Raw genomic sequence first — 17,031 nt, 5'->3', positions numbered from 1 at the left:
TCCATGCTTAACCAGTCAATTATTCTACACCAAAGGAGGCAAGAATATGCAATGGAAAAAAGACAGTCTTTTTAATAAATAGTGTTTGAAAAACTGGACAGCTACATGCAAAATAATGAAACAGAATTTTCTGTACCACACACAAAAATAAGCTCGAAATGTATTGAAGACCTAAATGTGGGGCCTGAAAACATAAGTCTCCTAATATAAAACCAGGCAGCAATCACTTGACCATCAGCCGTAGCAACATATTTATAGATATTTTTCTTCAGGCAGGGGAAACAAAAGCAAAAATAAACTACTGGAACTATACAAAAACAAACAAACAAACAAACAAAAAAAACCCCCAGTTTTGACTGTAGCATTTTTTATGTGTTCTTCCCATAAACACTGACCGGACAAAGTACTTCTTGGAGATAAAAGCTAGGCAGTGCCTAAGAGCATATCTACCCTTCTCATCTCTGTTTTTCTTCCCCAAGCTGAGGATGGTCAAAGATTCTGACTTTCAGTTTGATCTTCCAATTTATCACCAGCAACACAAGTTGTTCTTTGCTAATATTAGACTAACATGAGTAGGAAGAAAAAAAAATGAAAATTTTCTAGTATCCCCAGTCTATGTAATTTGAGGACAGATACTGAAATTTCCTGCCTTAACTTCAGAGCTGCTCTTATAATAAATTTATGGGAAACACTGACATAACTTTGTATTATGATCTCTCATTATATTCCTTTTAATTATTTCCCTAATACTCATTTTATAATAAAATTTCACCATTCCTTTGTTTACATTAATTTTGAAGTAAAACATGTATATTTATTTGTGCGAAACACATATTTAGGTCATTGTAAATTAAAATTTAAAATTTATTATAAAAATCAGTATATTTCATGATAAACTTGGGACAAATGAAGTATAGAGTCTATGTTGTTTGGTTGTATATTAGAAAACTGGTTTCATAATGTATGTAAACAAATACTTTTTTGTTGTCATTTGACCAAGACACTTTTATTTTTTTCATGTACACATAAAAAAATGACTTTACTCACTTGAAATGAAGACTTTTTTAAAAGGAAGTTTAACATGCTTTATTGGGGTAACCATAGAAAAGTCAATAAAGCTTTTTCTTTCAAGATTTGTAAAAGTCTTTACCACAGCAAATAACCTAGTATTTTACAACTTTAAAGATATTTAATATTTCATTTTTATTGATTTTTATTAATCTGAAATATACTACAGTGACTACAAAAAGTGATTTTCTAAGCAAGTAAGAACATAAAAAAATGTGTTTTCACAACATACATCAACATAATTAGTGGAAAGTAGTTATTGATTGAAATAGAGTTGCTTCTGACATTTTTTTCCCTAAATGTTTATTATCCTTTAACTTATAAGTATACAGGCTGAATTTCAACAGTGGTTGAAGATTAATTAAACAATAAACCCAGGAAAAGTGGTGAATACAAAGAAGGGTTACATCCAAATACATACTTCTGCCTAGTCACTGCCATTATCCCCATGTAGTGTTTGGAATAACATATGCTAATGATTTAATATTCTCCTCAAACAATTTGCTACCTTCAACCATCCGTCTTAACAAATTGACTATACTATTTTAATTAAAAATCTGAAAAAAGTCATTTAAAGCAGGAACTTAAAAATTGTTATGTGGTATTCTTAGAGTACTTTATAAGAATGCTCAGGTCCTTCTTCAGTTCCTCTTATGCTGTGGAAAAGAAAAATTACTCAAGAAAAGAAAATGGAGGGGCACCTGAGTGGCTCAGTGGGTTAAGCTGCCTTCAGCTCAGGTCATGTTCTCAGGGTCCTGTGATCGAGCCTGGCATCGGGCTTTCTGCTTAGCAGGGAGCCTGCTTCCCTCTCTCTCTTGGCCGGCCTCTCTGTCTACTTGTGATCTCTCTCTCTGTCAAATAAATAAATCTTTAAAAAAATAAATATTTTTTTTTATTCTGTCAAAGAAATAAAATCTTTAAAAAAAGAAAAAGAAAGAAAAAAAATGGAATGAAATAATTTTTAGCCAATATGCTCTAAACCATATTTGCATTGTTGATTTGGTCTTAGAGGACTTCATTTTATACATGCATTCAATCATAAGACGTTTATTTATAGGAAACACAAGTTTATAAGGAAAAAATATGTAGGAGTTCTGATTCCAGTTGCAGAAAATAGCTTGTCTGGGAACAACACTCTTATTGTGGAAATAATTAACTCCTTACAAACTAGCTTTTTTTTTTTTTTTTTTAAGACTTTATAAAGTCAGTAGATAAAAACCAGGAACACAAACTGGGAAGATTACTAGCAGATAGGGGTTAAAGTGATTTACATATTAATTCCATTTTCCTTGCAAGTATCCTGCTTTTCATGTGCCATGCAGAAGACAGAATTCAATCAGAAAGCAGCAGTCTTTACAAATTAAGGAATCCGAGGTCAGGATTCAGGGATGCCATAATGGCTAAAAATTGGGAAGATATTCAGGAGTAGAGAAAGCCACAGAGGAGAAAGCCCTAAACCTTGAAAACATGCTACATGTAACATGTAGGTGACTTCTAAACTGGCCATCTATAGACTAAGACTCTAAGGAATCCAGAGAAGAGGAACAGTCTGAAAGTTAAAAATTAAGCAGAGATTTTAGCCATACCAAATACTAGGAATGAAGATTTTAAGATTAATGCTCCTTGTAGGTAAATGTGTTCAGTGAACACTTTGAGACATCCAATAAAACGGCAGAAAAGTGATAACTTAGAAGCTTGGGTGACGTACTAGGGTATACGGTTACAACAGGACAAAGGGAATAAACAAAATAGTCTGCCATGAAAATTTTAAAAGCCTACATAGAATCAAAGTAGAATCCCACAATTTCACTTCCTGCTCGGACAACACTCAACAATCTTCAGAGGAAGAAAATAAAATCCAGAATCTCCACGATGTGTTAACCATAATACCCAGAATGTAATCTAAATTTTATATAAATTTGAAGAGCAGAAAAATATAGCAAGAGAATAATAGAAATAGGTAAAAGTAACTCAGATGTTAAATTTAACAAAGACTTTAAAAATAACTATCATAAGTATACCAAAGAATTTATAGGACACACTAAAATAATGATTAAGGGATTTCATAAATTATATTAAAAATCAAACAGAAAAGGAAACCTAGAACTGGAAATTATATCTTCTGTAATAAAAACCTGTAGCAGTAGATTAGACACAGAAACAAAAGAAACAATAAATTTGATGACACTAAAAATTAATTAACCAAATTAAAGCACAGATATAGAACTATTCTGAAAAAAATATAAGATAGTCTCAGTCATGTAGGAGAAAATGTGGAACACCCTAATATACTTGTATTTGGAGTTCTTCCTCTGCAAAAAATAAATAAATAAATATATATAGCAGATCATAAAAATGAGCATACAATTTAAAGGTTTAATGAAAAAAGACCCACTGATCTAAAAAGGACAGTGAATCCCAAGGAGGTTAAGCAAAACACATTTAGGGGTAACTGGGTGGCTCAGTTGGTTAAGCATCTAACTCTTGGTGTCAGCTCAGGTCATAATCTCAGGGTTGTGAGATTGAGCCATGCATCTGGTTTGCATCAGCACGGAGATTAGTTCTCTCCCTCTGCTGCTCCCCCCAACATGTGCTATCTAAACAAATAAGTAAATAAAATCTTGAAAAAAACAGAACAAAAACACAGCCAGGTATCAAAGCACAACCCATGTTGAAACGGACTGTCAAGAGAGCAAAAGACACAGACAGAACCTTAAGAGCAACCAGAGACAAAGACACATAACATATAGGACAACAATGATAAGAATAATGACTGACTTCCTACTAAAAGTAATAAAATCCACAATGCAATATAGCAAAAATTTTAAGTGCTAAGAGAAAAAACAAACAAACAAGCAGTTATAGATCAATCTATAATCACTTAAATATATAGCCACTTAAAATATTTTTCAAAATTAGAAATGAAATAATTATATTTTCAGATTTAAAAAAAAAGCTGAGAAAATTTATTTCCATCAGATCCAAACTACAAATTATGCTACAGGAAGTCTTCAGGTTGAAAGGAAATGACAGCATGCAGAAATCCAGATCAATATGAAAGAGTCAAAAGCACTGACTGGAAATGGTAATTACATAAGTAAAATATAATATAATACAAAATTATATTTTCTTTTTAGGTTTTTAGTAAATAATGAAGTGCTTAAATAATGAAAATTAGCAACATATGGTACAGTTTATAACATATACAGATGGAAAATATATGAGAAATATAAAGACTGACAGAGGGAATAAAATTATATTGTTCTAAGATTATTGTATTGCATACTAAAATATATATTTATTAGATTTATATTATAATAGGTAAAGGATGAATTGTAAAGAACAAATTCAGATATTTTAAAAAAAAACTCAATTGACCCAAAACATGGTAGGAAAGCAAAAACAAACAAATCACCTCTGAGATGTTTACAAGACCTGTGTTTCAAATAGAATTGTACAAAAAGGCTGAAAGCAAAAGGATGTAAATTACAAACTGTACAAACATAATCACAAATGATTGGCGTGGCTAAGTTTGTATCAGGCAAAGTAAACTTCAAGCAAGTAGTATTATGAAAGATAAAAAGTGATATTTCATAACAACAAAGCATCAATTAATCAGAAACATAAAAGATGGTTGGCCATGCATCTAATAATGGCATAAAAAAATAAAGAAAACTTGACAGAGGTAAAGAGAGGAATTTTCACAATAAGTATTGGAATAAGGTGACACAAAACTTATAACCATAGAGAACTGAATAATACCATCAAGTTTACATAAGATTGCAAAGTACTATACCCAGTAAGTGTGCAATACACATTCTTTTTTAAGTATGTAAAACAAATTTAGCAAAATAGTTTTTTTAAGTGCATTTTTTTCTAAAACCATTAACACATAATAGCAATAGATCTTATTGTTTATAGAGGAAGATCAATAAAACATAAACTGTGGAAGAATCTTTTAATTTTTCAAGAAAAGCTATTGTTATAGAAACCACTGAAGAAGCTAAAACTTCCACAAAATTGCCACCTACAAATATATCCCTTTCCATTTTTAGGGGGAAAAAAAAAAAAGGCCTCTTTCCCCTTAGATTTACCAAGTCACTTATTCTTTGATCTTGAACTCATTTTTGTGTCTCTGTTCATGTAAAGGTCTGAGTATGATGATTTTTTGTAATCATTTCCCTAAAAAAAGATGGCTCTGAAATAGGATATTTACTCAGGGAATTCCACTAAGTGTATATTCAATAACATATCTAGAATAACCTCAATTATAGTATGAAATCAGTGTAAGGAGTCTTGATCCTGGGAAACCTAATCACCTCAGTCAGTTAAAAGTCTGCCTTTGGCTCAGGTCAAGATCCCAGAGTCCTGGAATAGAACCCCACATTGGGCTCCTTATTCAGAAGGGAGCCTGCTTCTCCCTCTCCCTCTGCCTGCTGCTCCCCCTGCTTGTGCTCTTGCTCTCTCTGTCAAATAAATAAATAATACCTTAAAAAAAAAAAAGAAGCCTTAACATCTTTTAGAATTTTGTCCTAAGTCCTTTTCCATGAATAATACCACCATAGCTATAAGACTATTAATACGAGTTATTAGAATTTACTAATTTACTGTGGACAACCTATGAAAATGTTTGCACAAGCAAAGTTTGGTTATTTTATGAAAATCTGGTAAAAAAAAGTCTGTGTTCATGCGAATAGGGAAATATGATAGTCTTAAATGAACAAATAAACCAACAATGCATCCATTTTTAATTTGGAGAGTGATCTTTTTTTTTTTTTTAAAGATTTTTTTAAATTTATTTATTTGACAGATCACAAGTAGGCAGAGAGGCAGGCAAAGAGAGAGAGAGGAGGAAGCAGGCTCTCCACAGAGTAGAGAGCCCGATGTGGGGCTCCATCCCAGGACCCTGGGATCATGACCTGAGCCGAAGGCAGAGGCTTTAACCCACTGAGCCACCCAGGTGCCCCTGAAGAGTGATCTTAATGCTAAATTAGGCTAAGTAGAACTTAGGTATTAGGAATTCAGTCTATTGATTAAGGAAAAAAGGATCATCCTTCATCTAAACTGAGATTTCTATCAGTCTTTCTCCAGCAGTCCAGTGATAACAGCATTTTGTTTTTTTATAGATAGAGACTACTAAATCTACAATAACTTACATATATCTATTTCTAAAATGCAGACAGTTTCATTTTATTTACTCTTATTTTTAGGACTCCACCTGATGTCCCACATTGTAGGTGGTCAGTTTTTAAAATTAATTGAATAATAATACATAGGTCTAAAATCCACATTAATATAGTCATAACTTTACAAATAAATATCCAGCTTACCTATAATGTCCCATGTTGGCATATTTTGGAAGATTAGTGTTATCAATTTTCTGAAATACAGTTGACTAGTGCATACCCAGAGCTTTAAAATGGTTATCTTTGACTCTTGGAATTCCACTTCCAGTTAACAAAGTAATCTAGTAAGCATAATTTAAAATACACTAAAAATTATCAGCTACCAAATTATCGTCACCAAAGGGTATGTGTGTGTAAAACTATTCTATATAGAAATTTCAGAAAAGATATAAAATTAATTTAATCAAAAACTATATATATATGAAACCATATGGCTAACATTGAAATTTTAACAATGTGCAGAAACACAGAATTAACTGAGAAAGACAAAGTAAAATATATAGAAGTAATGTAAAATCTACAGTATTAATATATGTAACAAGAAAATAAACAAAAATGTAATCATTTTAACCTTATCTTCGTAGTGTGGTTATACTTAATCTTTGATATTTTTTACATTAATTTTTTGTTTTATGGACCTAGTTCATTGTAAGGAGCACAAATTACTTGTATAATAATAATAATAATAATAGATGATGTTTGTGCTTAAATATTTTTTCACAATCCTCCCTCTAGACCATCCTGGAGATGCTATAACTTCTTTTTAAGTTTCTTCCTTTTACTTATTTTTTTCTTTTTGAAACACTGATGGATATACAAGGGTGGATGTGATCTTCTACAAGTATTAAAGTAGAGCAAGAGAATGTTGAAATATTAGAAATAGTTCAAGCATTGAAATTGGTGGAAGGTATCAGGAAAAAATCACACATATATTTGGCAATCTTACTAATAAATATTTTCTGCCATACTCTAATATTTTTTGAATGGTTTAACAGTTGCTATATTCCAGAAAAAAAATTTACTTAAATTTTAAATATAAACTTTTCTAGAAGTAGTTACAGTTCCTTAATCAAAGTCAGAATTTATTTAATCTTATCTTTTTTTTTAAAAGATTTTAATTTTTTTTAAATATTTTATTTATTTATTTGACAGGCAGAGATCACAAGTAGGCAGAGAAGCAGGCAGAGAGAGAGGAGGAAGCAGGCTCCCTGCTGAGCAGAGAGCCTGCTGAGCAGAGAGCCCGATGCAGGGCTTGATCCCAGGACCCTGAGATCATGACCTGAGCTGAAGGCAGAGGCCTTAACCCACTGAGCCACCTAGGCACCCCTTATCTTTTAATTCTTAATTCCTGGTTAAAATTAGCTATATTAAAGACATAGAGATTTTTTTGAAGTAAAAGGGATTCTTAAGTTTGTGCTGTTTGAGGGCATACAGTAAAATGGGAGGATCTTGGGTTGCAATTAGGAGCCCCAAGTATAACGGCAATACGGGAAAGAAATTGACCTTGGTGCAACATGTGTCAGGAAAGTGGGATTTTTTTTTTTAACTTTCTCTGCTCTTTTAATGTTTTGTAGTGTCAATACCTCAGGACCCAGAGTAATAAATGGCCAATAGAGATATATTGAGAGCAACTGAATATTAATTTTGAGTAAATAAATACATTAAGTCAAACATTTCGGGTAAGAAAAAATGAAATCCAACACAGATTCAGAGCCCCAAATTCACAGATTCTAGATGGTAAAATTATTAGACCAAAATAATTAAAATTATGCCTTGAATAAGTTGAGAGGTAGTATAACTTTGACGGGAAATTCTAGCTGGGGAGAATGACAGTGGGCATTTTGTATGAGGACTCACTTGAGGTAGGACTGAAAGCAAGGAGAAGAGATGAAATTATGAAAAAGGGCTTAGATACTCTCCGAAAAAGGTCTGTGACCCTGATGAAATAGAAGTCAAGCATATGGAAGAGAAAAGATTTTCCTTTGCCCAGAGCTAAAACCATAGTTGTAGGGACGATATCCAGTGTTGGGGATTCTACTTTAGTGAATTTGGGTTATTTTTCTATAGATAGGTTGACCTGGAGATTGGCATCATGCAAGAGACACTACATCAAAAACTAATGATGTACTGTATGGTGACTCACATAACATGAAAGAAAGAAAGAAAGAAACAAAGAGTGTGTTGTATGTTTTTAAGAATTGCAAAATAATGAAGTCAACTAAAAAGTCCAGTTAGTGCGCTAACACAGTGGCTCAGTGAAGTGGTGATAGAGTGCTAGCAGCGAGGAAATTGGCAGTCAGAATTAAATGACAGCACTCTATTTGAAAAGCAAAGTTTTAGAGAGCTCAGTGTGAAATAAGCCTTTGTAGACTATCCAGAAAACCTAGACTTAATGCTTAATATTTTTCTCATGTGTTTTTAGCTTTAAACAACTAACCTAGAAAGAGCATTTTTGGGATACAATGTGCCCATAAATCTGAAACAGCTACCACAAGTATTGCAGCCCAACTAAAGCTTTGTAATTTATTTAGATTCTGAAAAACACTGTAATATAATATAAACATTTATCAAACATCCTTCAGGAACTTTGAGACTTTATTTCTGTTTCTGTACACATCAACCTGCCATTTTCTGAAAGCCTAAGAGAACACTGCCTGTCCAAATACATTATTTTATGTATGCTTTGGAGAAATATCAATATTTAGTGCATATGTCAATAACCGTAAGTACAAAAGAGAGGTTCATCACTCAGTCTGTTAGAAATCAGACTCCTATCTGCTCTCCTGTTGGTACCTGTGTTTCCCTTTGTTTTAGTTAACTCCTAAATCAGTTGTACCCAGTTGTAACCAAGATCTTGATAAATGTTAAAAGTCCTCTTCCATTCTGGGATTCTGTAATTACACTCTTGATGTTTTCAGCTCTGGAACAGTAAAAGTTTTTGAATTAAAACTATTAAAAATGTAGAGCTAACTCTATAAAAAAATATATTGTATTTAAATGGTGCCTAGTTATAGACAGTTCCACGGCATGATGTTGATTTCTCTGAGCAAAGCTAATGCCTTGAATTGAAATGTAATGGTCAAATAAGCTGATATTTCAAATTATTTTATGAATGCTAATGTTTTCCTTTAAAAGGAATAAACATTATACCTGTAAGTTTGGTATCTCTCTGCATAATAAATGTGCTTTAATAACTAGATATCCAATATCAATTCTCCATAATAGGCATATGATCAGTTAATTATTAATCCATGACAACTCAGGATTGTCCTGAGGACATTTTCTCAGGATCTAGATCTAATGTGTAAGAAATCCAATGTATATGAAGTTTCTCTAACAGAATGGTAGGAGCCTTTGCTATGCTTCTTATTAAATTTATTTAAATTCTTCTCTTGAGCAGTATTACTCTTTTGGCTCAGTAATTCAGTCACATGTCTCTATTCAAATCACAGGGAAACTACATGGCAATTGTCATAACTTTGTAGTCCTCTTAAGTAAGAACCAAGAAGTTCCCTCATTACAAAAAACAGAATTAATAAATCTGTGATAGCTTCCATCAACAACGAGCAACCAAACTTCAGTCTGCATTATTGTGGAAAGCCAAAGTTACTCGTAATTTATTTCTTTAATTTTAAATCCAGTATAGTTAAAATACAAAAATTACTCTTAATTTCAACATGCCTCAATTTTCTGTCCTGTATTGCAAAAGTCTGAAATGACATACAGAAATATTCCCTAGTTTTTCTTATAAAAATATCATTGTTATTCATTTTGTTGCTTCTCCAGTCCATCCTGACACCAAAGCAAACTGAGCATTCCATACTTGTGATACATTGAAAATAAGTACAAAAACTTTCAATAGGACTCACTTTCCATGCTGTATGTAAAAACAACTCAGCATGGAATTCTGGGCCTTTTACAGTAGTGATCTAACTTTATCGTGTTAGGCTAGTCTGTGTGTGTGTGTGTGTTTGTGTGTTTGCATGTGTGTTTCACATGCACACCTGCCATATGCAATCTCACCTCCTTGGATTTATCCACATGCAAATTTGATTAAAATTTATACTAGCTGCTCTTGCCCTCAAATGCAGTTGCATCCATAATCCTAGAATACACCAGAATTTTGGAGTTAAAGAAATCTCAGTGACAATTTAACCTAACAAGAATTTGAGGTTTGGAAAGTTTAATTAACTTCTAAAGTTCTGCACAGTTACTGAATGGCATAATCAGGACTGACCCTTGTAAATTTCGTGTTTCAGTGCATGCACAAGTATATTTTATTAAATTTTGCTGCTACTACTTTATTATTTGTTTTAAAACTCCTTCCTTTAAATTTAGAATCAAACCCTAAATTTTACATCCAAGGATTATATATCCTTCCAACTTTATACAATTTTATATCACCTATAAATTAAAAGAGGTCTTAAGGTTGTCTGTAATACCAACCTTCTGTAAAACTAAGAAAAAATATGAAAATCTCTTTACATCAGAAGCTACATATTCTCTTTGAATCATGGTGCATGGAAATATGGTAGGTATTTACATCACATGAAGGTAGCCAATGTTGTGGGTCCTTGAAGACGAGGGAAACAGAGTAGCGTGGTCAAAAAGAAAATAATTTGTTTGGCGTTCAAAAAGTTAAATCCTCCAGAGAACTCATATGTTTGACCAAGTTGAGGGCAAAGGCCTAGTTAGTTTCTGCATATGCAAATGAATAATGAGGTCAGAAGCTAAAAGAACAGGTTAGGAGAGTTCATAGACCCTTAAGAACTTAATGAATCCTAGGAAGTCCTTGGAAGCCTACTTTTATCTGAACTAGCTATATGGTGCATGGCAAATCTAAGACAAGGCCCTGATACAAAACAGAGAAATCCTGTTTTTTTTTTTTTTTTTTTAAGATTTTATTTATTTATTTGACAGAGAGAGATTACAAGTAGGCAGAGAGGCAGGCAGAGAAAGAGAGGAGGAAGCAGGCTCCCTGCTGAGCAGAGAGCCCGATGCGGGACTCGATCCCAGGACCCTGAGATCATGACCTGAGCCGAAGGCAGCGGCTTAACCCACTGAGCCACCCAGGCGCCCCTTTTTTTTTTTTTTTTTCCAAAAAGAAGTGCATGCATTTTATTTGTTGAAGTTTCTCTTTCATATATACATGTTTCTTTCCAAGTATAATTTGAAGATAGTTGACACAGTTTGGGTTTGACTATCTTCATTTCACACAAATTCTGATTATTATAATGGTGTTGCACTTTTGGTTCATAATCTGGTTGTCAAGGATAGTAGGCACAGAAATCCGACACCTTAACTTGTCCATGGATTTAAAAAAAAAAAAGGTTATTTTCCAAATACAAGTGATAAAATATTTTATGAAGACTAATTAAATAAAACTATGCACGCATTTAGTAACTATTTTTGACAGATTATTGAACTAATTAAAAATAAGCAGGATGGTACAAAAAGATCCAAAGCTTAGTGTATATTTTAAAATATCAGTGCAATAATGGTGTCTGTTAATCAATGCACACTCAATTTTTAGAAAGAAGCATTTTTGTTGATAGCTAAAAGTAAATGCCTGCAGTAGAGCCTTGATCGCCTTGTGACTGAGTATCTCTCTTTATCTGTGGCTGTTCTTCTGCATCTGTGAATCCCCAAGGATAAAACCCTCTATGTGAGACCTCATGAACTGGATGTGTCCTTTATACACTGCCTTAGAAAAAGAATCACAAGGCAATTTCAAGTCCTTAGACACAAACATTTGTCAGTTGAACTTGAAATATCCTGATGTTAGTTATTAACTATAGTGTGGAAAGTGATGTTAAATGAGGAGTGCAGGGGGATGCCCTATGACTAACCTGAGGAGAAATAAGAGGGAAAAAGGAATCAGCAAGTGAACTCTGTGGGGCAAAATGAATATGACCTATGGAACCAGGGGAGACAGATATCAAAAGAAGAGGAAATAATAGGCTTCCAATAAAAAGCTATGTTTGAAAAAATACTGTCACACACACAAAATGAAAAATTAAATCAAGATTTTGGCAATTTCACAGAATAAATGTATTTCTGGCTTAAAAGGAATAGCCATGACTTTGTGATATCAGGTACTTTTTATATTTTTATTTTTGGCCTGTTCTATCTTCTCTGCCTTGTGTTGACAATACGTCAAAAAATACTCAGACCATCCCAGTCACTTCTAGCATCATGTACAAAGAATCAAGAAGACAATATATATGATTTCTGGACAGTGTTAGCATTCATCACTGTTTATTTCGTTTTATTCTTAGAATGTGAAAGTATCTGAGCATTAGTTAGGCACGTATGTGGGACAATGAAGTGAACAAGGAATTGTCCTATATACAGAATGGTATGAGTGAAACTGGTAAGGCAAAGATGGATAATAGAAAATTCTGGACACTGGCAAGATCATGCCCTCTATTTTGAGACAGAGAAGAAGCAGGAAGACAAAGATTGTGAATCTGTTTTCCCAATGTTGAATATAAGAAGGGAGAGTTACGTCTTCTCTATTGCCATTTGTTCCAGACTGCTAATGAGCTCCTGTTGCTGCTACTAGGACGGCTCATCCCAAAGGTATTGCCTTCTTTCTACTTCTGTTTTCCTTCTCCTTCTCCTTGAGTCCTTTGGTCTGGCTTACAGGCAGGAAGTAGTTCAGTTCGACCGAGACTAAGAAACAGACCATCTACATAGAAGTATTTATACTTACTCTCATACACTACTGACTATTCAACTTAAGATAAATTGTTCGTTAGTAGGGACCAATATAATTTTTGACTATATTTTTGTGGTTTTTTGCCTCACACAGCACACTAAGTTATTATTTTACATGATGTTAAATTAAATTTCGAAGAAAGTTTTTAAAATCTTCTAAATGCACACACATAAAATTAAGTCAAATGTAGCCGATTAATAATGAATCAAGTCCACAGATGATGTTTTATGTTGAGGCTCACTATGGATACTGAATTGCACTTAGCTACCTGAATAAATCACATTCCCCATTCTACCCTGCTACGAACATTTGCAATATTATGCCTTCTGAACATCGTAATTAGTCAGATACTTTGAAATAATCATTGTTTTAAACAATCAGCACAGGAAGTTGCTATAAAACCGACTACATTGCTACCACTTTTTAATTTCTTTTCTTACCTTGCCAACATATTGTGTATCTGTACCTGTGTACTCTTCCAACAAGAAGAACTGATTCCACATCCAGCCACGCTTGGTGCGATGTAATATTTTACCATCATCTTTCGTCAGATCCACTACCCTTTTGCTTGGTAAATCACTGTTAGCTTTTTCTTGTAGTGGGATAGCATCAACTATGTGCGACATATAGGTCCAGATGAATAGTGATAGGCAGTAGTAAGTCCTCATTATAAACAGCTTCAGCAGGATATCAAATTCAGTATATTGTCTGATGCCCCTGAGGACTAGAGGAAGAAAAGTGGTTTATCATGTTGTATTTCATTTTCACATAACCTGTAAACTATAAAACTTTTCTAAACGTTACTAAAATTTTAGAAATAATATGTTAGATATACATTATTTTTCCATGTTATATCAGTGAGCTATCATTAAAACCTCATGTATCACCTGGCTATGTAAGGAGACCTGTGTAGCACAAGTAAACAGGAAATGAACAGCTGACTTTAACATCACATATATTGCAGCATATAAATGAGAAGATATTTGTAATTTAAAATACTAAATGTTTGAAAAAAATTAAGCCCTATCGTATACTAAAGATTATACTGAGTGTTCCTAAAGTCTTTAAGACCAATAAAAGTAGTGTATTTATTAATATATACATATATATGTGCTTATATATTTTAAATAACACTGTTTTCTGCACACAATTTGTCAACTTCTATAATGTGTTTCTTCTCCTCCTCTTCCTCCTCCTCTCATTTCTCCTCTTCCTCTTCTTCCTCTTCCTTGTTCTTCTGTAACATGATAAGATGTTCCCTCAAGACAAATTAAATTATATCGAATGTACTTAGGATTGTGTCTTGCAATACCTAGCACCATACTATGTCAATCCTTTGTAACTGATAGCTATATTTATTTTTACAATCAGTTGAGTAAGTTACTCAAATTTAATTGGATTCTGAAGAAAGCAATCTCTAAATGGAAACATATTACCTGATAATTCAAAATAACAACACATATTTATTTCCTAAAATAATAGGAAAAATGAGCACACAAAATTGATATGGTAATATTAGATATGAGGTCTCAGCTATGGGGTAATTTGATCTGGAATTTTGCAATCAAGAATGTCTCTCAGTCGAGATAGTAAGTTGATTCTTCTTGAAGTAAAAAAAAAATAGTTCATTTGGTATTTCAGAATTAATTTTATTTATTAGAAAATTGGTTTTTGTGAAACATTTTATTTAGAAGATATAAAATTATAGTAATGCTGCTGCTGGTAATGCCTTTGGTAAGCAACTGAAACCCATCAAACTAGTATAGGCAAAAGAAGAATTCATTGGATTATCAAATCAAATTAAGTGTGGAAAGGGAAGAAGGAAAGGAGCAAAGAAGCAACTGGGCCTTTCTGCTCATGAAAACAAGAATTAAGGGTTTAGGTACTTTAGTACTATTCTCTCTAGCTCATTCCTCTCTCCTCTCTTGCTTTCAACTAAGCCTCCCCAACCTGATCAATAGAGAAATATATAAAATTCAGATTTAACATCTTCCAATCCAGAAAACAACAGATAGTATTATCTAAATAGATTCTGAAAAATTCTGGGAATGGACTCTAATTTACCTGGCTTGGGCCAGATGCCTAACACTGGACCATCCATCTCTGGAGTCGGTTGTTGTTATCGAGGCATAAAGGTCAAACACATGCCTTTAGCCTGGTTTCATCCTTTATTGTCTTGAGATTTGGGGATATTTACTCAGTCTCAACTACTTCTTCCCATAAAAGAGAATAATTGATATCTGACTCACAAGGTATTGTTATTAAATTTATTTTGAACTTCAGTCAATACAAAGTAATAGTTATTTGTATCTCAAGGACTTTATTTTATTTATACAACAACATATACCTACAAGGAAACTCAAGTGTGAAGTATCTAAGTAATTTAACAAATGCACAGATAATAAGTACTGGAACAAATTTTTAGACACACAGCCTTAAATAGTATGTTTTACAAAAGATAAGCTATGTAAACAAGTTAGTATAGTGCTAGGATACAAATTTTGAACATGTTAATGTCATCATCATCATCAACCATGGTTGCTTCTATTATAACCGTGTGTGTGTGTGTGTGTGTGTGCGCGCGTGTGTGTATTTGTATATGTAAACGTATATCAGATAGGGAATGATGATTGGCAGATAATAGTATGGATATTTGCTATAGTCCAGAGCTATGGGCTCTGTCCAGCGCATATGTACTCTAATTCCCATATCTTTTGTTGTTGTTGTTGTTTTAATCTTAACAAAATACATGTGTATGGTCACAAATCCACATGATTTGACATAAGAGAAATGAAAATCACATCACTTTTTGACTCTGAAATCTCAGGTGATGGTACTTATCTTTTAGCAAGACTTTATGTGGCTATTCATAATACTATAAACTGCAGGAAATTGGTAAATTTAACCACAGCAGATGTAAAGCTCTGAAATAAATATCAGAAAACTATAATCAGAAAGTGTCTGGAAAAAGTGCAATAGCAAAGTACCCTCTAGTGGCCACTAGCTCAGAACATGCCCTGCATTTTGTTGAACAGTGTTGGTGCTGTGGGAAAAGAGCAGCCAGAGAATCTCAAGAACAGCTGGTGTCTCACTTTGATAAAATACAACAAATTCCTTAGCTGACCACACTGGTCACTTGTTTCTTCCCCACCGCGAGGTCTCTTTTGACCATCATCCTTACTGATCTCTCTTGCAAAAGAAATTGGAGAGCATTTTTCATTTCCTGGGTCTGTTCTAACTCTGATGCCCATTTTGGGTAGAATAGAAGCCTTGAAGCAGAGAAACCCAGTTGTATTAGATGAAGCCAGAGACTTAGGCAGAAGCCAGGATCCTGTCGGTCTTTGTAAGCTGGAGTAGAAAATCTGCACTCATTTCAGTGCAATGGAAATCAGTTGGAAAATTGTAACACAGAATGTTTAGAAAAGATCAGCTTCACTGCAGAATGGACAAGAGTTGGAGAGCAGGCAAGAAATCTGGTTAAGGAGGGGGATCAGTTAGTCTATCTGTCTAGTCAAGAAAGTGATGGCAATGACATATGGAGAAATGGTTTGTGGTGGACACTGTTGCTAATGTCAGGTTCTCTTTCATTCTTTAATATGCACACACACCCATGCACGCACACTACATGCACTACAATTTCTGCATGCTTTTGCCTCTAATGACCTGCACCTGCAACTCTCTTTGGAAGACTTCCCTTGGCTACTGGAACCACTTTGCTCACATGCACCCCGAGGGATCCCTAAAGTGCCTACAAGTTTACAGTCACCTCCCATGAAATCCCAAGCCATGGTCTAACAGGTGCAGAAGTATGGAAATTCACACTTTATATTTACATCCCATAGTTCCCCTACAAGAATTATTCTGAGGCTGGAACTTCAAAATGACACCCTGTTTGGATTCTTCTTTCTGTATTGCTTTCCCATGCTCCCTCTCATTTGCTGACCTGGAAGCAATTTATTAACCAATCACTTGCATCCAAGTCCTCGCCTCAGGATCCACTTCTTACTTAGGTCTCAAGACCCATGATGTGAATATAAACCACATATTGACATATCA

At 33.7% G+C, this 17,031-nt stretch overlaps 1 protein-coding gene across 1 annotated transcript in view; it reads right to left on the bottom strand.

Moving 5' to 3' along the window:
• CDH9 (cadherin 9) overlaps positions 1–17,031 on the bottom strand; it is a 134,542-nt gene that overhangs the window by 74,960 nt on the left and 42,551 nt on the right. Inside the window, exon 2 of the mRNA XM_032337710.1 lies at positions 13,416–13,699. Within this exon, the coding sequence (XP_032193601.1) occupies positions 13,416–13,643 (228 nt within the window). The 5' untranslated portion in view covers positions 13,644–13,699. The remainder of the gene's footprint in view (positions 1–13,415; positions 13,700–17,031) is intronic.

Source organism: Mustela erminea, chromosome 3, assembly GCF_009829155.1.
Source record: "Mustela erminea isolate mMusErm1 chromosome 3, mMusErm1.Pri, whole genome shotgun sequence".
NCBI lineage: Eukaryota > Metazoa > Chordata > Mammalia > Carnivora > Mustelidae > Mustela > Mustela erminea.
Note: the sequence above shows the minus strand (reverse complement) of the source record. Positions and strands in the feature narration are given on the sequence as shown.